This window comes from Hemiscyllium ocellatum, chromosome 20 (genome assembly GCF_020745735.1).
Source record: "Hemiscyllium ocellatum isolate sHemOce1 chromosome 20, sHemOce1.pat.X.cur, whole genome shotgun sequence".
In the NCBI taxonomy this organism is placed as follows: Eukaryota; Metazoa; Chordata; class Chondrichthyes; order Orectolobiformes; family Hemiscylliidae; genus Hemiscyllium; species Hemiscyllium ocellatum.
Genome location: NC_083420.1, coordinates 16,793,386 through 16,819,214, shown reverse-complemented (window position 1 = coordinate 16,819,214; position 25,829 = coordinate 16,793,386). Strand labels below are relative to the sequence as shown.

General features: G+C 39.7%; 1 protein-coding gene across 1 annotated transcript in view; it reads right to left on the bottom strand.

Moving 5' to 3' along the window:
* cacna1ha (calcium channel, voltage-dependent, T type, alpha 1H subunit a) overlaps window positions 1-25,829 on the bottom strand; it is a 295,360-nt gene that overhangs the window by 191,147 nt on the left and 78,384 nt on the right. Inside the window, exon 6 of the mRNA XM_060840534.1 lies at window positions 3,207-3,299. Within this exon, the coding sequence (XP_060696517.1) occupies window positions 3,207-3,299 (93 nt within the window). The remainder of the gene's footprint in view (window positions 1-3,206; window positions 3,300-25,829) is intronic.

The following is a 25,829-nucleotide window of genomic DNA, read 5'->3' as shown; positions in this document are numbered from 1 at the left end:
TAGGTTGGGAAAGAAACTTTAAAAAGGAAATAATTTTTTCCAACGTAAGAATTTTACAGAGAGTTAATTTTCTTGATGTAACCAAACACAAAAGTTGAAGCTAATCTGTTGTCTTATTTCTGTGATGGAATAACATCAAATGTTAATTTTCTGTTTGGCTTTTCAGGTGGCCAGACAAAAAGGTGGTAAAGCAATATAAATTACTTGGAGACAAGTGTCTGCTGCCTCCATCTGCAGATTACCTAGCTAAGCACAGAGGGGGGACCAATTGCTATTCAAAAATATTTGTCATCCCTGCTTTCAGGTGCTGTCCATCTCAAAGGGCACCAATGCTGTCTTTAGGGCACAAGCTGACATTTTGGCTCTGGTCATTCAAACTGGTGTTACAGTTACTTGTTTCAGAATGTTGTTCTTAAACTTAATCTCTACTCATTGTGATAGATCCTCTCACAGCTTATTGTAAGTCTGCATATTTACAGGCACAGATGTACCCTCAACAACTACTAAACAAAGTGTCTGTTCTTCAGGTTATAAGACAAGAATGTTCTTTGCTATCCCCAAACCTCAATCATGCAAGAATTTTATCACATGTTGAATAGAAATAAAAACCAAATATGTACTCATATTCTTTTCATTATCTACACATACAAATTAGTTTTTCTGTTCATTGACATTCAACATGCCAAAGAGACATGGAAAAATACGTGCTACAATCCATCAAATGCTTATCACTACAGTGTGGTATTGCCCTTTTACAGGGCATCCAGGATGCATCTGCTCTTCAAGAGATCATAGAATCATAGCGATGTACAGCATGGAACCAGACCCTTCGGTCCAACCCGTCCATGCCGACCAGATATCCCAACCCAATCTAGTCCCACCTGCCAACACCGGGCCCATATCCCTCCAAACCCTTCCTATTCATATACCCATCCAAATGCCTTTTAAATGTTGCAATTGTACCAGCCTCCACCATATCCTCTGGCAGCTCATTCCATACCCGTACCACCCTCTGTGTGAAAAAGTTGCCCTTTAGGTCTCTTTTATATCTTTCCCATCTCACCCTAAACCTATGCCCTCTCGTTCTGGACTCCCTCACCCCAGGGAAAAGACTTTCTCTATTTATCCTATCCATGCCTCTCATGATTTTGTAACCTCTATAAGGTCACCTCTCACCCTCCGACGCTCCAGGAAAAACAGCCCCAACCAGTTCAGCCTCTCCTTATAGCTCAAATCCTCCAACCTTGGCAACATCCTTGTAAATCTTTTCTGAACCCTTTCAAGTTTCACAACATCTTTCCGTTAGGAAAGAGACCAGAATTGTACAGATGCTTTTACAGATGCAAACACAAAACTCCCCCATCTGAAAACATTCTAAATGATTTATGTCTAATTAAAATCAATTCGCAATCAAACTCTTGGATACTTTCAAAAACACATTTTAATTTGCCATCAGTTTTTAAATGCTGCCAAGCAGTGTTCATTTGAATTAGAGCAAAGCATGAAGTTAACTGTTCTACATTCCATCAATAGGACAATCAATCTCCTGAGGTTGCTATTTACAGAATTTTACAGATTAACACGTTTACACTGGTAATGCACAAGTGTAAGACCAAAATTAACTTTTTTGATTGATGCAGCAAGGCCACATTTTGATGGATCAATACTGGTCAATCTCCTATGTCAATGTACATTTGGAGGTCATTTCTTTTTCAAGTATACATGGTCCTCATTTTATATTCCAGCTATAAATTCTCTTGTCCATATTTACCAACTTGTCACAATTTGCAATTACATAATGTCAATGAGGCTACAGAATGGCTTAATCAAAGGTTCTGGACAGAAAACAAGTTTAAGAGGCCTACAATGAAAGGAGTTGAAAAGTGCTGCTCTAGAAAAGCAAAGCAGGCCAGGCAGCATCTGAGGAGCAGGAGAATCAGGCACAAACTCACCAGGAATTAGGGAGTGGGGGGTGGGGGAGTAGCTTGGAAGGTGATATATAGATGCAGGTAAGGGGGTGATGGTGAAAGATTGGAGTGGATAGGTGGGAAGGACGATGAACAGGTGAGAAGGATGATGGACAGCTGGGGAGGTCCATGAGGGCAGCAACAAGCCTTTTTCTAAGTGAATTCCTACTGCCAAGAGAGCCAAGTTCATGTTGTTGGTCCATGATCTTTTTATTCATGGATCACAGATGGTCTTTCTTAAACCAACCTAAAGGGCAGGTTGTGAATGATCTCCCACTCTGAGAATTGCTTTGCCCAACCTGCTTTTGATTCTTGGGATTGTCATAGTGAGTTATGGTGGAGGAGTAGTATAGAACCTCTGCTACAAAAAGACAGAAAAACATCTTTACCAAACTGACTTCTATTCAGATTATACTTGAAGCCCCTATAATCACCATTCATTTGAATCTGCAGCTGCACAGCCTTTGTGGCATCAATGACATTGTCTTTACCTGGCAAGCTCATCAAGTTATCATGCCCAATGCTGTAGGATAAGGCCTGAATCGCAGCTGCTTGAGTAGAGCATTGCAGATATCACTCAAATTCTAGTCAAGGCTGTCGGTAAGTTATGCTTGATGGAACTTAGCATTTCATTCACATGACCACAGGACTCCTCCATGCTTACTGGTAAATCTCCAATAAGCCCAACAATTTATCAGCATTAAAATGTATTTTTCTCTTGAAATTTGGGCCTGACCTTAACAGCTAGGCAGAAAGATGCACCATTCTTGAGCAAAGATTCTCTGGTCCTTTTCTTCCAACTGATTCCACTAGTGTTCAGCAGTGCTCTAAATTACTCATGTGCTTCCTCACAGTGGCATACCTGCTCTACTGAAGTATATACTTCTGAACTGGTGAGTGAATAAGGTGCAAAACAATGTAGAACATGCACTATTAGATTTGTAGCTACTACTACTACTACTACTACTACTACTACTACTACTAATATGATTCTATATTCATAAGATACATTTCTGTCATATTGTTCATAAATTAAATAAAACCTCTAATTGATTTATCTATTAAAATAAACAAGTTTATCTTTTATCCACATGCTATAAAAATTATCTAAATTTTCTAGTCCATAGTGTAATTTGAAAACCCATCTCAATAAATAATATTTTAATAAATGCATATCATGGAGATATTCACTATTAAAGGAAACATTGACTTTTAAGCTCTTAAAAGGCGCATACTTACTATTATAAGCAGTATAAAATATATAAAATTGTAAAAAGAATGTGCATCCATAACATAATACATGATGTCTACCCATCCTTCCAGGGTAATAACCTGGGGAGAAAGAAAAGAAACATTACGTTTTTATAATTTATTTTGAATGGTAACAACTAAAAAATAATTTCAAGATGTATATTCCAATGTATTTTCCTATTAAATAACACCTAAGGATTTTAAGTATTGGGCAAATAAACATATCTGTCTTCACTCAAAGTTGCAACTGATTTTACTAAATGAGCATACTCACAATTTTTCACCTTAATTTTGAAAACTTCCATATAAATGAAATAATCTAAAACTGTAATCTACATTTCTCATCTTTTTTTTTTAAAAATGGGGCATTTTTAGTCTGGGTTCAGTAGTAATAGTTTAGATTCCAGCCAGCCAAAACTTTGTTTAGGCTACTGTCAGGTGATAATTTTCACCATATTGTTTAAGTGAGGGTTCTGCACAGGCCTGATTGTATTTATGGCCAGATTAGAGTGGTACTGGAAAAGCACAGCAGGTTAGGCAGCATCCGAGGAGCAGGAAAATCGACGTTTCGGGCAAAAGCCCTTCATCAGGAATAGAGGCAGGGTGCCTGCAGAGTAGAGAGATAAATGAGATGGGGAGTGGGGGTTGGGGAGAAAGGTTTTCAGCATCTGCAGTCCTTGTTTTTACCCTGTATTTATGGCCAGACATTCATTTAACCATTTGCTAATTATTGTTCATTCATGGGATGCAGATGTCTCTGGCTAGCATCAGCATTTATTGCCCATTCCTGGAGATGACCCTCTTGTGGCACAGTGGTAGTGTCCCTAACCCTGGATGGGGATATCCAGGTTCAAGTCCCACCTGTTCCAGAGGTGTATAGTAACATCTCTGAACAGGTTGATTAGAAAAATAGATTAAATAACAATAAAAAAGTGCCATATTTAATTCAAGTGAGTCACATATAGACTAGGTAAGAATGGCAGATTTAAAAAGACATGAATGAAGCAGATGAGTTTTAACAATTGACAATGGTTACATGGTCAACCATAGGCTACTTTATTGTTTCAGATTTTTATTCAGTTCAAATTTCACCATATACCATAGTGAGATTTGAGCCCATGTCTCCAGAAGATTAACCTGGAGTCCTGGATTACTAGTCTAGTGACATTAGTGCTACAATGAGTAATATCAACTTGGTTTACGCTCTATAGGGTACTGAACTGAAGAATAGTGAAATTAATCTCTCCAAGTTCATCTCTTGATTCTGCAGTGGTTATCTTCATAAAGACAGTAAACACATTCTAACTGGAAGAGAATGGCTGCATGTCTGACACCACCAACAGTTTTTTTGTAAATTGCAGCTTTTTAGGCAGATCTCTAGCTTATTTAGAATTATCTTGAACTGTGCCTTAGACAAACTATTTAATAACAGTTTCTAGGACCTCTCCTTTGACAGATGTTAAGCTAACTAGCTTGAGATTTTCTGCTTTCTGTCTCCCTCCCTTTTGAATAAAGGAGTTGCATTTGATCTTTTCAAAACTAATGGAACCTTTCCCAAATCCAGGGTATTTTGGAAACTTAAAATCAAATATGAACTATCTCAAATATCTTCTTTTAAGACCTGAGAGATAAGTCCATCAGGACCCAGAGACTTGTCAGCCAACAACTCTATCAATTTACTGGCAAGTGGAATTTTCTTCCTTTCATAAACCTCCTGCCTTACAGCTATTTCTGGGATGTTACTCATATCCTCTATACAGAAAACTGATGCAAAATACTTGTTCATTTCATCTACTGTCTCCTTATTTTCCATTAATTCCCCAAACTCACTTTTAATAGGACTAATTATCACTTTGTTAATTTTACTTTTTTTAAAGATCTTTAACTAAAATGATCAAGGCATAAATAAAACTTGTTTTTTGTTATTATCTTTGAATGTTTCTGTTTCCCATATACAGAACAATGGGAAAACAGTCTATTTGGTAAACTGTGAATCAGAATAATGAGACTTTTTGCTTTCTAATTGCTATAGGAACACAGTGGATCACAAAAATAGACATAATGGCTAAGTAATGGCTGAAGCATGGAGGTAGAGCATGTGATGAAAACCTAAGGAAGACATTTAACCATAATTGGCAATCTTAAGACATTAGAAGAAGCCTGGTAACATTATCAGGTAACATACAAAAGGACTCTTCCTATGATACCTCATCAGTTGCACTCCACTGCCATCCTCTGATTCTTCCATAAGAACAATGTACAGGAGAATTCCCACAGGGAAACCTCATATAGAACAAATTGTTACCATCTATTGCTCATTGACAGACATTTGAGAGCAATCCGCAAGAGAAGCATCTACAAAGTGGACATATTAATTGTAAAATTGTCCACTAATGAATTGTTTTTTACATTAAACTCTTATCTTCTACCTTGATTGGTATAGTGCACATATGTTCTTTGGGGGACACAAAGCAGAATTATGAGATTTAGAACAGATAACATAAATCTGTCAATACTGCATGGCCTAGAACTGCAGTAGTACATCTGAGAACCACATGTGCACAGTTCTAACAGCCCATTCTCAAAGGGGAGAGTTTCAGGAGGCCGAGGTTTTGGGTCTCAGGTTTCCTTGTCATGTAGAAAGCTCAGTGCAAAGACACTCATCTGCCAATGTGCAGTTAAGTGATTGGGTAAGGCCACTGGGGTGTGCAGTATAGTTGGCTGGACTTCACAATGCAATGAAGGGGAGTTTAAAAGGTCAGAGCTGGGTATAGGTCACAGGGCCTGAATGTCAGAGTGAAATGTGAAATTGGAGATATTGGGAGTGGCAGTGACTTAAGTGAGTATTAATTGTTTTTTAATTCTGCACTTCTTAGTGTTGATTTTCAGGAAAACAATCAGCATTGATGCTGGATGCTTCAGGCACAAGTTTAAGTTGCAAGAATGAGCAAAAGGAGTTAGTACTGGTATATGCTAATGGCCTAGAACCTGTTTCAAAAATGGATAAAGGATGCCTCTTGTTTGGTCCATGCCAAAATGGCAGCCCATCTAGCCTGCAGCAGAAGTGTGTGCATGGAATGGATGCCCAATTTAGAAACAAAATTACAGCCATCACACTAAAATGGCAGGTCTGTTTATAACACATTTAAGCTGGTGGTCTAGAGCCATCTATACATGTGCAATTTCACACACTGTTGCAAACAGCGTCCAAGGTGTTGTTAAGAATTTTCCAAACGAATAAATTCTATCACACTTGTCTGTCCACAAACAAAGTCTGTTACTGAATAGATGGCATACCTGCAGAAAAGCAACACCACATTGGCCAAGCAAGTTTCACTGTTACATTATCAAACAAAGAACATGCAGCAGATTTTAAGTAGTCAAGCATACCTTGAAATTTGTGCCATAGGCAGATTGATACCTACTGATCACAACTGAGCTAGTATAATTTTCAAGGCAGCAAATATAAAAGAAACATTGCCATGCATTATAATATTCAATGTAAAGAGGCTGTTACATCCATAGTCAACACCATTACTTCTTGGAGAAAGTGAGGACTGCAGATGCTGGAGATCAGAGCTTAAAAACGAGTTGCTGGAAAAGCGCAGCAGGTCAGGCAGCATCAAATGAACAGGAGAATCGGCATTTTGGGCATAAGCCCTTTTTCAGGAATGAGGAGGGTGTGCCAAGCAGGCTAGGATAAAAGGTAGGGAGTAGGGACTTGGGGGAGGGGTGTTGGGAATACGATAGGTGGAAGGAGGTTAAGGTGAGGGTGATAGGCCAGAGAGGGGGTGGAGGCGGAGAGGTCGGGAAGAAGATTGCAAGTCAAGAAGGCGGTGCTGAGTCTGAGGGTTGGGACTGAGAAAAGGTGGGGGGAAGAGGGGAAATGAGAAAGCTGGAGAAATCTGCATTCATCCCTTGTGGTTGGAGGGTTCCTAGGCGGAAGATGAGGCACTCTTCCTCCAGGCATTGTGTTGCCATGGTCTGGCGATGGAGGAGGCCAAGGACCTGCATGTCCTTGGCGGAGTGGGAGGGGAGTTAAAGTGTTCAGCCATAGGGCGGTTGGGTTGATTGGTGCGACATCCATTTTTCAAATGTGGTTCGCTAATAGGGAGAGAAGACTTTACCAAGAAGTTGTACTTCTCTTTCTAGATGCACAGCACTAATTTGGCTTATGAAAATATCATCAGTGTAATTCACCAAACAAGTAAATAGCAACATAAAAATGAATATGCTCTCCTGCCTCCCTTCCTTCCCACCCTTACATAATTACTGGCTGATGTATTGATTTAAAACATACAATGGAAACTAGTTTGCTTAATTAAAAAATTCAATTTATAAACAGTTTCACACCATGCAACAGTTGAATTAGCAGCTTCCTTGACAGTCTGATCAAGTTAAATGAGTGAATGCACATTGAATTATGGAAAACTGTCAGTTCAAATTGAAATTGTTTCATTCTAGACATTAATGGTGAGATGAACTCAGAGGCTTCTCACAGGCTCCACCAGCCTGTAAATTTGAATTAAGAACATCTCTACACTTGGCAAATCTGATTTGAGATTTTAAAACCGAATCTTTTGTTTGGTGTAATTAAAAGATCCAGCACAGTAAGCACATTGCAAGTAGTTTTGATCAATGCACTGCACCACAGAATAATACTATTTGGCCTGTCTTGTCTATGCTGGCTCTCTATGACAGCAATTCAGCCAGTTACTCACTCCTATCTCTATCCCAACAACACTGCAAGTCACTTCTTTTCAGGTGGCTATCACATTACCTTTTGAAAATCATGATTGAATTTGCCTCCACCAAAGTCAGTTACTTCAGATTCTAACTGTTCACTGCATATAAACATTTATCCTTATGTCAGCTTTGGTTCTACCTTAAATTGATGTCCAATGGAAACAGTCTCTCTCCAGAAACAGCACACAAGCATGCATGGGTAGTGCAATGTTCAGAGCTGGAAATGTGTTGCTGGAAAAGCGCAGCAGGTCAGGCAGCATCCAAGGAACAGGAAATTCGACGTTTCGGGCAGAAGTCCTTCTTCAGGAATGCCCGAAACGTCGAATTTCCTGTTCCTTGGATGCTGCCTGACCTGCTGCGCTTTTCCAGCAACACATTTTCAGCTCTGATCTCCAGCATCTGCAGACCTCACTTTCTCCTAGTGCAATGTTCAACTGGTTTATACATTTTAAAAGGCAATCTGCATACCTTAAAGGGGAAAGTGCTCTCAAGGCACAACAACTGTTAGCACTGCATCGGAAAGTATTGCATGGAGGCATGGACAAAAGAGTTTCTCTGGTGGGGCACTGATGTTGAGAGATGGTCAAGCAGAGTTTAATATCCTCTCACAAGGTAATGCTGGGGGCAAGTTGAGGGTTTATTGTGCAGCAACACAATGCCAGGTTCTAACAGCCGCATTGTTTTCATCTCTGACTTGATTAATCCCTGGGTGGAATGGCACATAGATGGCTGCCGCAACGCATCACCAATTGAAATCCATAAACACTTAAAGGCCTTTCCCTACTGCTGCTTATATTCACTGGTTGCAGGAAAAAGTCTTGACATATGGAAAGTTCAGACCATAAAGAACAATACAGCACAGGAATAGGTGATTCAGCCAACCAAGCCTGCATCAACACATGACACCTTTATAAACTAAAAATTTTTTGCCTTTATGTGGTTAGTATCCCTCTATTCCCTGTCTATTCATATATCTGTCAAGATGTCTCTTAAATGTTGCTATTGTTCCTGCCTCCACTGCATCTTCTGGCAGCATATTCTGAGTACTTACCACTCACTGTGTAAAAAACTTGGCTCTCACATCTGCTTTAAAATTTCCCACTTTTACCGTAAACCTATGTCCCCCAGTAACTGACATTTCTACCCTGGGAAAAAGATTCCAATTATCCATTCAATCCATACCTCTCATAGTTTTGTAAACCACTTATCAGGTCACCCCTCAGCCTCCAATGTTCAAGTGAAAACAAACTAAGTTTGTCCAACCTCTCCTCATAGCTAATAGCCTCTAAACCAGGCAACATCCTGGTAAACCTCTTCTGTACCCTCTCCAAAGCCTCCATATTATTTTGGTAGTGTGACAACCAGAAGTGTACACAATATTTCAAATGTGGTCTAACTAAAGTTTTTACAGCAGCAACTTGCCAATTTTATACTCTATGCCATGACTCCTGAAGGCAAGAATGCCATACATCTGTTTGACCACCTTATCCACTTGTGTTGTGAGAACTGAGGACCTGTATGCCTACATCCCTCATATATGTTAATATTTCTTAGGTTTTTGCCATTTACTGTATATACTTCCCTCCCGTAGTAGACCTTCCAAAATGCATCACCTCACATTTGTCCGAATTAAACTCCAACGATAATTTCTCTGCCCAAGTATCCAGATTCTCTATATCCTGATGTACCCCTCCGGCACTCCTCCTCACTATCCACAGCTTCCCCAATCTTTGTGTTGTCTGCAAATTTACTAATCAGACTATAGACATTTTCTTCCAAATCATTTATATATATTATAAGCAACAGAAGTTCCAGCAATGATCCCTGCAGAACATCACTGGTCACAGATCTCCAGTCAGAAAAAACTTCCACTGCTACTCTCCTCCTTCTAGAGTTATAGAGTCATAGAAACAGACCATTCAATCCAATTCATCTGCACTGACCAGACATCTTGATCTAACCTAGCTCCATCTGGCAGGATTTGGCTGATATCCCTCTAAACCCTTCCTATCTTCATATACCCATCCAGATGCCTTTTAAATGTTGTAACTGTACCTACCTCCACCACTTCCTCTGGCAGCTCATTCCATTTCCACACCACACTCTGCGTGAAAAAGTTGGCCCTCAGGCTCCTTTTATATCTTTCCCCTTTCACCCTTAAATCTGCCCCCTAGTTCTGAATGCTCCCACCCTTTAATAAAGATCTTGGCCCTTCACCCTATCAAAGCCCTCATGATTTTGTAAATCTCTATAAGGTCACCTCTCAGCATCCGATGCTCCAGGGAAAAAAGCCCCAGTTTATTCACTCTCCCCATAATCCAAACTGTCCTGTCCCAGCAACATCCTTGTAAATCTTTTCAGCACCCCTCAAGTTTAACAACATCCTTTCTATAAAAAGTTGGCCAGAATTGTAGGACCAAGCCAGTTCTGTATGCATTTTACCAGCTCACCATAAATCCTATGTCATACCTTCTGCATCAGCCTGCCATGAGGGAACTTGTTAAGTTCCCCATGGGAGCGGCACGGTGGCTCAGTGGTTAGCACTGCTGCCTCACAGCTCCAGGGATCTAGGTTCGATTCCTGTCTCGGGTGACTGTCTGTGAAGTTGGACATTCTCCCCGTGTCTGCGTGGGTTTCCTCCGGGTGCTCCAGTTTCCTCCCACAATCCAAAGATGTGCAGGTCAGGTGAATTGGCCATGATAAATTGTTCATAGTCAGGGGTAAATATAGGATAGGCGAATGGGTCTGGATGGATTACTCTTCGGAGGGTCGGTGTGGACTTGGTTCCACACTGTAGGAATTCTAATCTAATCTAAATTCCATGTTGAGAACATCCACCACCCTGCCTTCAATCATCTTTGTCACTTCCTCAAAATACTTAATCAAATTCATGAGATACAGCCTCCCCACCCCACCTTTCACATAGCTACACTATTGTAGCTAATAAGTCCATACTTTATATATAGGCCTGAGTTACTAAGGATGTCCCTCATTCAAAGGCACCCAGTGCCTGCAAGGGATTCAACAAAGGGAAAGGGTGCCCTGAAAGTCACTTTCCACCATGCTGCTGACCGTATCCCCATTAACATCACTGCGATGAACAACTGCCAAATTCTGATTGGACTTTTGGGGCCTCAAACCTGCAGAAGGCTTGCCACTGCCCAGTTAAGTATCTTATTGGCATTTAAATTGGCTGAAATGTGGCAACATAGGTTGTGGCAGCTCTTCACCAGTGAATCCAAACCCTCTCTTTCCTAATGTTTCTACATGACCCTCAACATGCACTTTCTGAAGAAAACAGTGGCATGTGGTCATACAGGTCAATTTGATAAGTCTCACCCAAAGGATACAGTCCTGAAAAATTAAATGAACTCACTTGAGTGGTCAAGGTCAGTGAGCACATCTTTAAATACCTAATCATTTGGGCGGTGGTCCAGTGATTAGCACTGTTGTGTCACAGCACCAGAGGCCCAAGTTCAATTTCAGCCTCGGGGCAACTATCTGTGTGGAGTTTGCACATCCTCCCCGTGTCTGCGTGGGTTTCCTCCAGGTGTTCCAGTTTCCTCCCACAATCCAAAGATGTGCAGATTAGGTGAACTGGCCATGCTTAAATGCCCATCGCATTAGGTGCATTAGTCAGGGGTAAATGTAGGGGAATGGGTCTGGGTGGGTTACTCTTCGGAGGGTCGGTGTGGACTTGTTGGGCCAAAGGGCCTGTTTTCATACTGGAGCTAATCTAACCTAATCATTGCTGGTTTCCATTCAGACTGTGACCATCATGGCTGTGAATACCAGCACTTAAAAGGACATGTAAGTTGTCATTGTAACACAGTAATTTGTACTCAGCTGATTTCCAAGAAAGTGCTCTCACATACTAACATTCTATGCCCTTCCACTGCTTTACCAGTGTCCTCTACCAGTTAACAGACCAAGAATGCTGTTGCCCATATCCAGCTAATGCAACCCAAAAATGAGCCCTCAAGTCCTAAAGCTGCTTGACAACATACTGAGAGGCTATCTACAATTTCTCTGGTGAAAATTATCATCTTTCTGCCAGCTACTCTGCAGCCACTGATCTACAATATATGGGAGCATATGGCCAGGCAAATGTACCTGTAAGACTTCGGCATTTTCTAAGTGTAAATAGTTCAGTTTTGCATGCATTGTTTCAAGTTTGTTGGATAAAGCGGTTATGGAATGTTTTATTTTAAGCTTTTGGCCAAGTGGAAATGTGATCATAGCATCCCTATAGTGTTGAAGTAGGACATTCGGTCCTTCGAACCCACACCAACCATCTGAAGGCACCCCTACCCTATCCCCATATCCTGCTTTACACATGATCAACCCTCCTAGCTTGCACAGTCAGGAGACTATGGGCAATTTAGCATGACCAATCCATCTATGTTGCACATCTTTGGACAATGGTAGGAAACTGGAGCACCGGGGGAAACCCAGACAGACACAGTGAGAATGTCTGTGTGGAGTCTGCGCAGTCACCCGAGGGTAGAATCAAAGCCAGGTGTGACGGTGTGATGCAGCAGGGCTAACCACTGAGCCACCATGCCACCCATACAGAATCCTTACAATGCAGATAGAGGCCATATGGTCAATCAAGTCTACACCAAGCCTCCAAAGAGCATCCCAACTAGAACCATTCACCATGCCTAATCCACATAGCTTGTACACTACAGGACAATTTGATGTGGCATATCCACTTAATCTATACATCTTTTGACTGTGGAAGGAAACCACAGCACTCGGAGGAAACACATGTAGACAGAGAAGAACATGCAACTCCACACAGTCAGTCATCCAAGCCTGGAATCGAAACCGAGTTCCTTCGCTCCGTGAGGATGCAGTGCTAACCACTGAACAATTGTACCATCCTGAATGATAAATGGAGTGGTGGAATTGTGGGACTTGTAGAGTAGCGGTGATGGTGTGATGAGACCTCAGACCTGAAAGCTGCTCACAGCCTACCTAATGTAAAGGGATTCTTGATGTGTTTTTACTTCCTCTTCCTCCTCTCAAAACGCCTGTCAAAGACCTGGAGACAAGGGCTGATAGGGGTGTTGTGGAAGAAACAACATACCTTCTCAAATTTGGAGACATGCTCCATCAAATATGGGAGGACTCTCCATTATTAGCCCAGCAACAGAACTGTTGTTTCGCAACAAAGTTCCACAAAGTTCTTGGAATCTGAACAACTCTCAACGAAGGTGCACTACCCAGGCATGACTAATTCCTTTCTGTCATCAAGCAGTATCTCAGTGGCACACGTTGACCCAAGAAAAAAGCATTGTGATTTTGGACATTCAGCAACTTGATGTTCTCAACATAATCAAATGTACATTTAGGGAACAGTAGCTTCAATGGTTGCTGTACATCTGTCCTTAATACTTGAGTCCCACAGCGAAATGCAAATGGCTGAATGCTTCTTGAACCACTGGAAATCTATGTAGCCTGCCAGATTCACTTGACTACTCCTTCTGCGTTGGACTAAAAACACAGGAACCTATGAAGTTCCACCTCTGGCATGGAGCGCCTCCACCTGATGCAGTGATTTATGATAAACTAACAGATGTTGGTAAGAGAGCTTGCTCTCATCTAGAAAAATACACTGGTGCAGAATCTGAGGGCAACAGTGATTTTCACAGTCACTGGCAGTACTGACCTTACCTTGCTGTATATTTGTCCATCTGGTTGGAGGACATAGCATAGTTCCATGACCACCTCCTTGATGAAAAAAAAACACCTCAGACTGCTCCTGGTTGAGATGAAGGTAGGATCAGTGCTCCCCTAAGAACCTTAGTGGATGTAACCCTCAAATGAGAATACACACCGTTTGACATCACATTGTTTGTCCACTCTAAATGCTTATGGTGCATGTTTACTGTGCTGCACAAGTATGCATACAATCATGGCATACTAAGAGGACCATGAAGTTTGTGATACAATTGACATTGTATGAGCTCGAATGGCCACATCACAAGATGCTCTATAGAGCCACATTTTCTGACCATGACTTCAACATCTGCATGTGTAATTTCACCATTGCTATCAGGCAACATCTCAAATTAACAAAGATACCTATGCTATGCAGTAGCACAACTTTCACTAATTATACACAAAGATAAACATGACCAAAGAAACTATAACTTATACATACAAACATTCAACGCCGCTGAAGCTCATGTCAACAATTGTTTTCGCTTTGTGAAGCAAATGCATGAGATTAAACTTCCTCAAATTAATGTTAGTTTGTTTGGTTGTTGGTGTGGTGAGTACAATGGAGGGTCTTGTCAACTTGTTTCAATTGTTGTAGATGTGCTGCTGGGAGATGCAGGCAATCCTACCTACATATATACAGCCTAGCACATCATACATCCAGGCAGGTACACATGGCAAGATCTACTAAAAGCTTTAATGACAACATAATAATCAAATAATGAGAGATGCTGAAAACATGCAGTCCATTGACAAAAAAAAGCAGTCAGTACTGTATGCAGCATACTGTAGCAGCTGTGACAACAGGTGCGTGCATCCTGTTTACAGTTAGTGCTGAAAAGTCACTTCAAGTACCCACAGCATATTGTGTGACATTTATTTATTGGATTTGCTGTCGTCTTTCTAATTTCTAATGGGTAGCAATGACACCTGAATATTTGAATAACTGCAAATGTCTATTTTGTTCCCACTGCATCTAGCAGCTTTAGCATGGAGGACTGCATAGGGACTTTAACTTACAAAGAATATTGGTTGATATTGAACTGCGACTTTATTAACTGCCTCTAGGAGATTGTGAATCAGTGCTGTCAATCTCTGTTAAAGAAAAACAGAACAATTAAAGTGGCCATTTTGGAATCTCTAGCAGTGAAGGTGATTGCAGAAACCACTACGGATTTAGTGCTTTGCCAGAACAATTATTTTAGCTTCATGGTAGCAACCCAATTTTTGCTGAAGTGCATTATTCTTGGATACCAATAGGTTCTCGCCTCTTCTCGGAGTGTCGCTATCCCCTGCTGGTTTTGTAATAAGAACCACAGGAAACGGATCTGCTTAACATTCACAAACACTATTTAACAAATTAAGCTGAACCATGGCACCCTGTAGGTGGTCGCTAATTATTTATTGGCGTGGTGTAATTTTGTAGTAAAACTGCTGAATATTCAGCAAAACAGAACATGAGCAGAAATGTTCCTGGGGAAAATGTTGTTTGAAGGGAAAAAAAAATGCCTAAAGCACTTCTTTGATTAATACAGGTACTAAGTTTGGTATTGCTCAATGTTTTCTTTTGAGAAATATTCAGTTTATTTTAATAAGGGTATCCATAGGAAAATAGGAATTAGGAGCAGGAGTAGGCAATTCAGGCCTTTGAGCCCACTCCACATTTAACATGACCATGGTTAATCTTATCGTGGTCTCAAATCCACTTTCCTGCCTGCTCCTCATAGTTCTTTATCCCGCGTTTCATTAGAAACATATCTATTTCTTTCTTGTATCTGTTTATTGATTCTGCCTGTATGGCAATGAGTCCTATAGATTCATAACCCTCTGAGAGAAGTAGTTTCTCCTCATCTCAGTTTTGAACTTGCCTTCTTTCATTCCATATTTGTGACCTTTTGTTCAAGAGTGTTCCACTAGGGGGATCATCTTCACCAATGCCCACTTTACCATTCCCCTTTAGCATTTTATATACCTCATTCAGATTCCCCTGGGATTCTTCTGAACTCCAATGAGTATAAGCCCAAGCTAGTTAATTGCTCCTTGTATGACAGCTCTTTCATCCCTGGAATCAACCTTGTGAACCTCCACTGAACTGCCTCCAGTGCAACCAAATCCTTCCTCAAGTAAGGACACCAAAACTGGGCACAATATTCCAGATGTGGTCTCATTAATGTTTTATACAAGTATAACAGCACTTCTTTACTTTTATAATCCAGTCCTTTTGCAATAAATGCCAGGATTCCATTTGCTTTTCATATTATATGCTGCACTCGCATACCTAAGTTCTGCAATTCTCCCCTCTGCACTGATGGACTTTGAATCTGCTTCCTATTTAAATAATAATTTGCCCTTTTAATTTTCCGGCCAACCCCAAATGACAACCTTACACCTATCCACATTAAATTTCAACTGCCAGATTCTGGCCCATTCTCATAACCTATATCCACCTGTAAATTCTTTATATCCTCATCACTGCCTGCTTTTCTGCCTATTTTAGTATCATATGTGAATTTTGCTATGTTTCATACACTCTGTCCCTGTTTGCAGATAATTTATACGTAGTAAATAGCTGAGGATTGAGAACTGGACCCTGCAGTTACAGTTTGCCATCCAGAGAAGGGCACATTTATCCCAACCTTCTACTTTCTATCAGTCAGCCCATCCTCTATCCAAGCCAATATTCTATCCTTAATCCCCTGGGATCTAACCTTCTGGATCAGTCTTTTATGCATTAAGAAATTCAAAAAGGATGGCAAAGCTGAATTGAATGAGCAAAAGAAATGAAGGATAATAACACAAAGTTGTCAATTAGGTTAAGAGCATAAGGGATGGACTCAGGTCACTAAAAATGGGATCAGGTGACGATAGTGAAACTGATGGTGCACAAGCTGACAAAGTGCTAAACAACACTTTTGCCTCATTCCTCATTAGAATGAGATAGCTCATTTATTTGATATGGGAAAGGTTCTATAGAAAAATGGTCTCGCAGTTATATGATGCCTTTTGAAAGGGGAGATCTTCAAGCACTTTACAGTCAATGTAATACTTTTGAAGTACTGTACCGATTATAATTAAAGGTAGGGATAATAGAGACAAGAAAAATACATATTATAAAAAGCATCTTTGTTGAATAGTACCCTCTTACCACTATTGCCCCACACCCTTTGATCCCTTTAGCCCTAAGAACTATATCTAATTCCTTCTTGAAACATTCAATGTTTGGCCTCAACTGCTTTCTGTTGCAGAGACTGCTATGGGGTTATCATTCTATGGGTGAAGAAATATCTCATATCAGTTCTAAATGGCTTATCCATATGCGTAGATCGTGACCACTGGTTCTGGGTTCCCCAGTTCTCAGGAACACCCTTTTTGTATTTACCCTTTCCTCCTATTTCCACTTTATAGGTTTCTGAGAGATCCTTCTCATTCTTCTAAACTTCATTGATTGTACTCCTAATTAAACCAGCCTCTTGTCACATGCCAGTCTTTTCATCCCAGGAATCAGTCTGTGAATTTTGTTGCATTCTCTCCTTTTCCAAAACATCCTTTCTCAAATAAAGGAGACCCAAACATACACAATACTCCCATGCACAACTGTAACAACACTTGCCTATTTTTAAACTCTGACCCTCTACAAATAATGGCTAAAGTTCCATTTGCTTCTTAATTATTGATGCAAATGCAAACTCACCTTTTATGTTCCATGTACAAGAACACTCAGATTCCTTAATGCTGCACTTTTTTGAAGGTGCTCTTTGTGTAAATAATGGTCTGCCTTTTGATTCTTCCTATTAAAGGCCATAACCTCTTACTTTTCTACACTGAATTTCATTGGTCTTATTTTTGCCCACACGCTCAGTCTATATACCCCTGCAGATTTCTTGTGTCCTCACCACAACATGCCCGCTAAACTTTTTTAAAAGTCATCAGCAAATCTAGATACATTTTAAGTGAAGTTCCCCAGAACTTTGTGATTTCTTTCATTTCATATTTTCATAAATAATCTGGAGCTGCAAGCCCCAAGAAAAATATTTGCATGTTGGTTCAAAGTTTATTGAAGTGGTAGATTCACAAACCTGTACAGGATTAGTTACTGGAGGATTTGAGTATACTTTGAAACCGGGCAGATGAAATCCAATTTGAAGAAATGCAAAATGCTTCAAATGAAGGCAAGAATCTAGGAATGGTTGGTAACTTAAATGTAAAGTAAACAACGTGCATAGGAAAAGAAGTGATTGGGCAGCTAGGGTTTACAAAACATTGAAGCTGTATTTCAAGGCTGCTCAAAGGCAATGAATTAAAGTAAATCAGATGCGGGGCTAATTATAAAAGATCAATATTGCAATCCCTTATTTCTTTAAAGATATATGGGTAAATCTTATCCAGAAATTTATTAAATTTATGTTCATATCATTGTTTTGTAATCATCCTGGCAATAATAAGAGTTGCATATCAATCCACTACATTATCACCACTCTGACATTATAAAATTGATCACACTTTAAAAGTTCTTAATTGGCTGTAAAGTGTTTTGGAACATCCTTGGTTATGGAAAATTCTATATAAATTCAAGACTTTCTTTTCAATTTTCTACAACAGTTGGAGATGGTAGTGTGATGGTAACATCATTCCATTTAGTAATCTAATACCCCAAGCTGAAGACATGGATTTCAATGCACAGCAGACAAATTTGATTTAAAAAACACTAGAATAATGGTGAACATGTATACACTGTTGATTACTGTTAAAAATCCACCTCACTGACTCATATTCTTTACAGAAAGAAACCTGCCAACATTACAGATGACTAGTGATCCACAACAATGAGGTTGACTGTTAACTGTTTTCTGGGCAATTGGAGACAAGCAATAAATGCAGGCCGCGCCAGCACGCCCACAGCCCATAAGCACATTATAAAACAAAATCTCTCGTTCCCATTCCACATCAAATAAGTTAGCTGAAACAGTAAGGTTATCCTGCCACTTTATAAGTCATGGATGGGACAGCATTTATAATACCCTGTATGGTCACTTTAGTACTACGTAGGTATTGTGGCTACTGAAAGGATGTGAACAATCAGAAGAATTAAGTGATAGGTCAGAGAATACAGTTAACTTGCCTCAGACAAGTCATTTTCCAGTATATGTGGACTGATTACATTTCAAAAACAACGATGCTAATTAGCCATGCAAAAATGTAGATGAAAATTAGTTCAGCTATGAAGGAGAAAGTAATTTATGGAACAAATGTGTTCCTGAGGAGGAAGAAGACATTCTTCCTATCTTTTCTAAGGACGTGAATAATGTGGACTCTGGCAATATATTTGGGAGAATTGCGTGAGACGTCAAGTGAGGTTTTTCTGGATAACGAGAGTAGCAAGTCACATTTTCCAACTAAGTTCCAGACATTGAGATAAATTTCTCATTAGTTATCAGCAAGAGGCCTATGAACAGGGATTATCACATGGTCACCCTCATTATTCTTAATGTGGCCTCACTAAATTGCACTCTCATGTCCTATCACTTGTTGGATAGAACCTGAACACTGAGCTTTCCTTTGACCAGGTACCTGGTGACTCCAGTTCACTGCTTGCTCCTCTGAGAAGTCCTCATTGACACCAGGTACTATTGATTCAGGGAATGTTCCACAGGCAGTGGCTGCATGCATTCCATGCCCACAGACACTGACATCTTATAGGCTTTCTGGACCATTATGGCACATCTCTGATACACTTATAGTATGCTTCTGCACTTTAATGCCACAATTTGAAGCACAGCAGCAACTTGTACTGGAATTCTGCACCATGGACATTTTGCAAGGATAAGTACCCAGATCACTGATTGGACGCGGGCGCATCCCAATGTTGCTTGCTTTCTTATTGCTCAATCATTCAGCACATAACTGGATGTCCATAGCCGGCCTTGCCTTTTAAAGCTTTGCTCCCTCAGGCAGAGCTATCAGGGGCATGGTACTTCTGTCTTCAGTCAAAGAGTCATACAGCATGGAAACAAACCCTTTGGTCCAACTCGTTCATGCCAACTAAGTTCCCCAAACTAAATTAGTCTCACTTGCCTGCGTTTTGGTCCATATCCTCCAAATCTTTCCCAATCAGGTACCTGTCCAAATGTCTTTTAAATGTTGTAACTGTACCTGAAACTACTACTTCCTCTGGCAGTTCATTCCACATTTGAACCAGGGTGACTAAAACATTGTCCCTCGGGTCCTTTTAAATTTTTGTCCTCTCACCTTAAAATATGCCTCCTAGAGAAAGACCTTTGCTATTCACCTTATCAATGCCGCTCATGATTTTATAAATTTCTACAAGATCACCAATCAATTTCCTACGCTCCAGTGAAAAAGGTCTCAGCCTGTACAGCCTCTCCTTATAACTCAAACCCTCCAATCCTGGCAACATCCTGGTAAATATTTTCCAAACAGTCTCCAATTTAATAACATCCTTCCTACAATACACTGGTCTTTCAGTGCAGACACAAAGCCAGAAAGGGTATTATGGTTGTCTGCAGTCATCAATTAAGTAATCATATTTACATCATCTAACTGGACTCAGGTTAACCATATAAGGTGCAAGGGCAAACATTCTGGAGTAAACTCTATGTGCTTTGTGGAAGGAATAGACTTCATGATTTCATTTTATCCTTTGCAATATTCTTAAGTCATAAAGTTCTAACAATCAAATTTACCCTCAGTAAGTAAGGATGGTTCATTTAGCACAAATGACAACTACTTTTCCAAATATTTATTGCAAGGCCAGTAAAAGCACTTGCTTAGGCTGCTGTACATAAGACAATATTTATAATATCTAGTTTCTCATAATGCCAAATTTCTCTCACAGTCCTCATTATCACAAGTTTTGTTTATTTAATAATCAAGATTTTAAATAATTTGAGGAATTTTAAACATACTCTCGCATCATCAAACTTGGAGTAGCTTTCACTAATTTTAAATCTAAGATTACATAAGATTATAATGTCTGATAAAATTTCAAATTTCATCATAATGAAACATGTAAGTAAAAATACAACGTTTTTTTATCAGAATCAACATCAATTATTTAATATTCCTAAGAGAAACAATTTTAAGTCTTTTAGGTTAATGAAATAATAACATCAATTAACCTATGTAAACTCAAATCATAAGAAAATTCATTTTGAGCTTAAGTAAAAACATTTTTGTTTTATTTTAATTTCTAAGGTCAGCTGATAGCTGATCCCATCAATGTATTTTATGTCCATATTTAGGTGTTGGCTCTGGCTCAGCACTTTCTACTGAGTCAGAAGTTTGTGGGTTCAAGCCCCACTCATATCCAGTGACTATCACTTTGCTGGTTTTGGAAACTTGTACTGTGCAAGCTGACTGCCAAGTTTTTCACAGCAGTGACTAACTACACTTCAAAAGAAGTACCTCATTCTTCATCTTCAATTTGTTCCACCATATCAATTTTCCATGTCATCTCAAGTGTTCCCACATTGTTTTGCATTCTATTTTTAACCTAAAAAGTATCTTCCTGGCACTTACTAAGGCAAAGAATAATAATTGTGGAGAATGGAAGTTCAAGCAATATATTGTAACCAAAGTTCTAACAAAATATATACACTGTATCAAAATCGATATGCTTTTAATTCCTTGGGGTGGCAATGCACTGTCCCAAGGGGTTTCTGCTGGAATTCATTGTTGCTCCAAGCCCTTGATGATGATCTCATCATCTCCCCTAGCTTACACTTAGTGCTGCAACTGGTCTTCATCCTAGAAGTACAGGGATCAATAAGAACTTTTTGTGATTCTGAATTGATAACACCTTTCAAAGCAAAATAACACTTCCAGATAACTAGGGGCTTTGGGAGAAGATTTTGGAAGATGCTTTGCAAAGAGATGTAGCTGACTTTTCAGCAAAAAACAAAAAAGAAATTGAATTTTCAATAACTCAACATTTCAAATAAAAAGCTGTTTGTCATGGTTAATTGTCAAAAAGTGATCAAACTTTGCATTTGAGCATTCTAGGGAACGTGGAAAGCCTAACAGACACATTTGATGACTTCTTCAATGTACAGGCAGCAGACTGCACAACAAGCATGGTTCTCTAAACTCTAGAACTGTCAATGTTCCAACAGATTTGAAGCCATTGTTTCTGAATATGCCCCAAATACATTGAAAGTGCAAATCCCAGAGAATGTTTTCTGACTGAAGTGAAATTGACTTGATGAAACCAGGATCTTGCCCATCAAAACCACCTTCATATGTTAATTGGCAATTCATAAAATTGTTACAAAATACTAGATAACAGAGATTTGAATGCTAACCTTTGTTACTAGTGTGATTTTTGTGTTTAAGAAATGTATTTTTCAATGCACTAGCAGCAGCTGAAGCTAACAAAAGTGGCAAGAGCTGGATAGCAGAGAGCTCTCTGGGAAGTGTGTGTACTGTCAGGGACAAAAGTCATATACCCCGGTGCTGCTCCTGGTCAGGGCTCCTGGTCTTGTGTATAGAATATCCAATTCCATTTGGGCAGCACAGTTTTATCGATTTATTTCAGTTAATGGGTATCAATGCCTAAGAACATTGTAACAACTACATTTTGGACTACAGTTGCAGTATTTTAGAAATATGTCCATTCCACCTAGGCCTTGTTTGGTAAATTAAGCTGGAAGTAAAAATCTATCTTCCAAATGAGCAGGATTACAAAAAAAATGTAAACCAAAGATCACGGAATGGTCAATGGTTTTGCTAGTACGAAGAGATCAGAGATATTGGACTATTACCTTAGCCTATAGATTAATGCTATAGATTAGCCTATAGCATTAAAAGACTGATGTGAAATGAAGAGCAATTCAGTGAAGGATCGACTTCTTTATGGAGGTTATTCCATATTTAGACTCAAGCAGCTCAATCTTCACTTCTTCCATACATAGCTGAACAGAAATATCACTGCTAAATATAAGCAAGAATCTAAAGAATGACTCAAGTTATAAATGCTGCCAAACAGACATAATTATCAAGTCAGTTTCAGTTTATGAAATCAAATTGATACTTACAATTTAAAACTGTTATAACTGTTAAAATATTTAGTTCACCAAATCAAATTGATACTTACAATATCAAGCTATTGTAATTATTAAAGTAGGTTAGTTGTGAATGCAGTGTGGGTAGAATGTAAATCATGATTTTTTTTTTAGGGAGCCATTCACTAGAATTAGATTTCACTGTCATGTGTACTCAAGTACAGGAATACAGGTGCCCAGTGAAAAGTGTACAAAGTCACCATTCTTGGCACCATCTTAGGTACAAGGTAAACAGTAGAAAAATAAAGAAATGAGTTAAAAGTTCAACATCGCAGTTCTTGTCAGTATACAGTAGTAAATACAAAATAAAGTTAAAAGTTCCAAATTACAGTCCTTCTTTAGCCATGGATATGCAGTCACACCATGCTGGGCTCTCCTCACACAGATGCGATCTCTCCCCCAGTTGGGTTCAACCTGTCAATCCCTGTACCTCTGTCCACTCGTCTCCAACTGCCATCCGAGCTCACCAGTCACATCGCCACAGACCGCCAGAGTCTCACTCTGGTGCTGCTCCAGCCCCCCAGCCACTAAGATTTCATGAATACCAGATGACCACAGACTGCTTTGAAAAAATAGCCTGTTCTTACTAGAATTGCCATCACTTGATTCAACTATGGAGCTCTGCTCATTTTTCAAGCCTCTGCCAAACTGACTACTTGGTATCAGTATCAGTCTCAGAAAATCTCAACTGATTATGAAGGAAAACTTCTTATTTTGTTGATACAGAAAAGCTAAAACTGTGCTTTATGAGGTGCCCTCTTTCACCGGATTTAGAATCAGCGAGTTTGACACATCTGTCAATTTTGTAATATGATGACTATCCCTAAAGTACCCTATGCAAAGTACATAAGTTTGGAGTATTGCATGCAGTATTGGTTACGCTGTTATAGGAAAGACATAGTTAAACAGGAAACAGTGCAAAGAAGATTTACGAGGATGTTGCCAGGACCAGTAGGCCTGAGTTATAGGTAGAGGTTGGCCAGGACAGGACTTCATTCTTTGGAACGTAGGAGAATGAGGAGTGACCTTATTGAGGAGTATAAAATCATGAGGGGCATGGATAGAATGCATATAGTCTTTTTCACAGGGATGGGGAATTGAAAACTAGAGGGCATAGGTTTAAGGTGAGAGGGAAAGATTTAAGGAGGACCTTAAATCATGCAGAGAGTGGTGTGTATATGGAATGGGCTGCCAGAGCGAGGTTGGGGCAGGTACAATAGCAACATTTGGATAGGTACATGGGTGAGAAGGGTTTAGAGGGATATGGATCAAATGCGGGCCATTGGAACTAGCAGAGTGGGCACCATGGTCAGCATGGACCAGTTTGGGATGAAGGGATTGTTTGCATGCTGTATTACTCTATGACTCTAAGTTGAAATGATAAAAACCTTAAAATGTCTCATCCCTAAATTAGTAAAATAAAATATGCACTGCATGGACTCTACAACCCGTGTACCTAATGCCTTGAGAGAAGGCACCCAGCTTCAATTAAAACTTTCAAAAAAATATACTTCTAGCAGTTATGCATTTCCACCCTGTTGTGAACTGCCATGTGTTTATCTAACATTAGTTATTTGTCCAATTCTGACCAGTATACACTACTGGTGACACCTAATCTTTTTTGAAAAAACATTCTTATTCATAAAATATCTAAAAGCACATTTGAAACATTTCAAATAGACAATACATCAAAAGTGATGAAATACAACTCTTCAGGCTGTAATCTTTGACACCTCAATCCAACTGCAGTATCTATGGCATTTACTATATACTTTCAATGACCATCATACACCTCAAGTGACTCTATAAGTTATCACTCCCTCACAACACAATAGGTGAAAGGCCTTATACAGTTGACTTTCTCGATTGTGCCTTTCACAGTAGCTGCTCAAGCTTCAGTGCAGATAGTGCAGGACCATGGAATGTACCAGTCTGCAACATTAAGTTGAGAGCAACTCCTTGCACGGAAGACCAGTACATTTTGGGCAGACCAAGGACCATCTTCACTAAGTTGATGGTTCTCCTGACACAGTGGATGCTTATCTGGGGACAACCTCCTTTCTACCAACACCAAAATCATAATGTTCCATTGACTATTTGTTATGTACATTAACAATTTGGATGTAAATGTAGAAGGCATAATTCATAAGTTAGCAGATAACTTGAAAACTGGTGGTGTTGTTGATAGTGAGGAGCATGATCTCAGACTCAAGTCGGATATAGATCAGCTGGTGAACAGGCAAAGCAATGGCAGATGGAATTTAATCTCAGTAAGAGTGAGGTAATGCATTTTGGGAGGTCAAAGATGGGAGGATTTACACAAATAACGATTGGTCTCTAAGGAGTACTGAGGAACAAAAGGACCTTGGTATACAGGACCATAGATACTTTAATGTGTCAACACAGGTAGACAGGTGATGAAGTAAGAATATAGATTGCTTATGTTCATTAGCTTGGGCATAGAATATAGGAACAAGGAAGTCTTATTGTAACATTTTAAAGCTTTGGTTAGGCCACAGATGGAATAATAAGTGCAATTTTGATTGCGATACGATCAGAAGGATGTGATTGCACTGGAGAGGCTGCAGAGGAGGTTCACCGGAATGTTGCAAAATCTCATTATGAGGAGAGACTGGATAGGCTGGGTTTGATCTCCATGGAGCAGAGAAGCCTTGGTGCGGGGTGAGGGGGGGTGGGGGGTGGAGTGCGGTTGAAATCTGATTGAGGTATACAAAACTATGAGTGGCATAGATAGAGTAGATGGTGAGAAACTTTTCTCTCATGGCATACGTGACCAAGACCAGAGGGTGAAGGTTTAGGTGAGTAGTATGTGGTTTAGAGGGCATGTGAGGAAAACTTTTTCACCAAGAGGGTGAGCAGAAATATGGAACATACTGCCTGAGAGGATGTTGGAGCCAGGTACTCATGCAACACTGGTTGCGCACTTAAAATGCCACAGCATAGTAGGCTATGGACCAAGTGTAGTAAATGGGATTTGTGTAGTTTGGTGATTACTGGGTGGTGCAGAAGGGCCTGTTTCAATGCTGCATGATTCTAATTA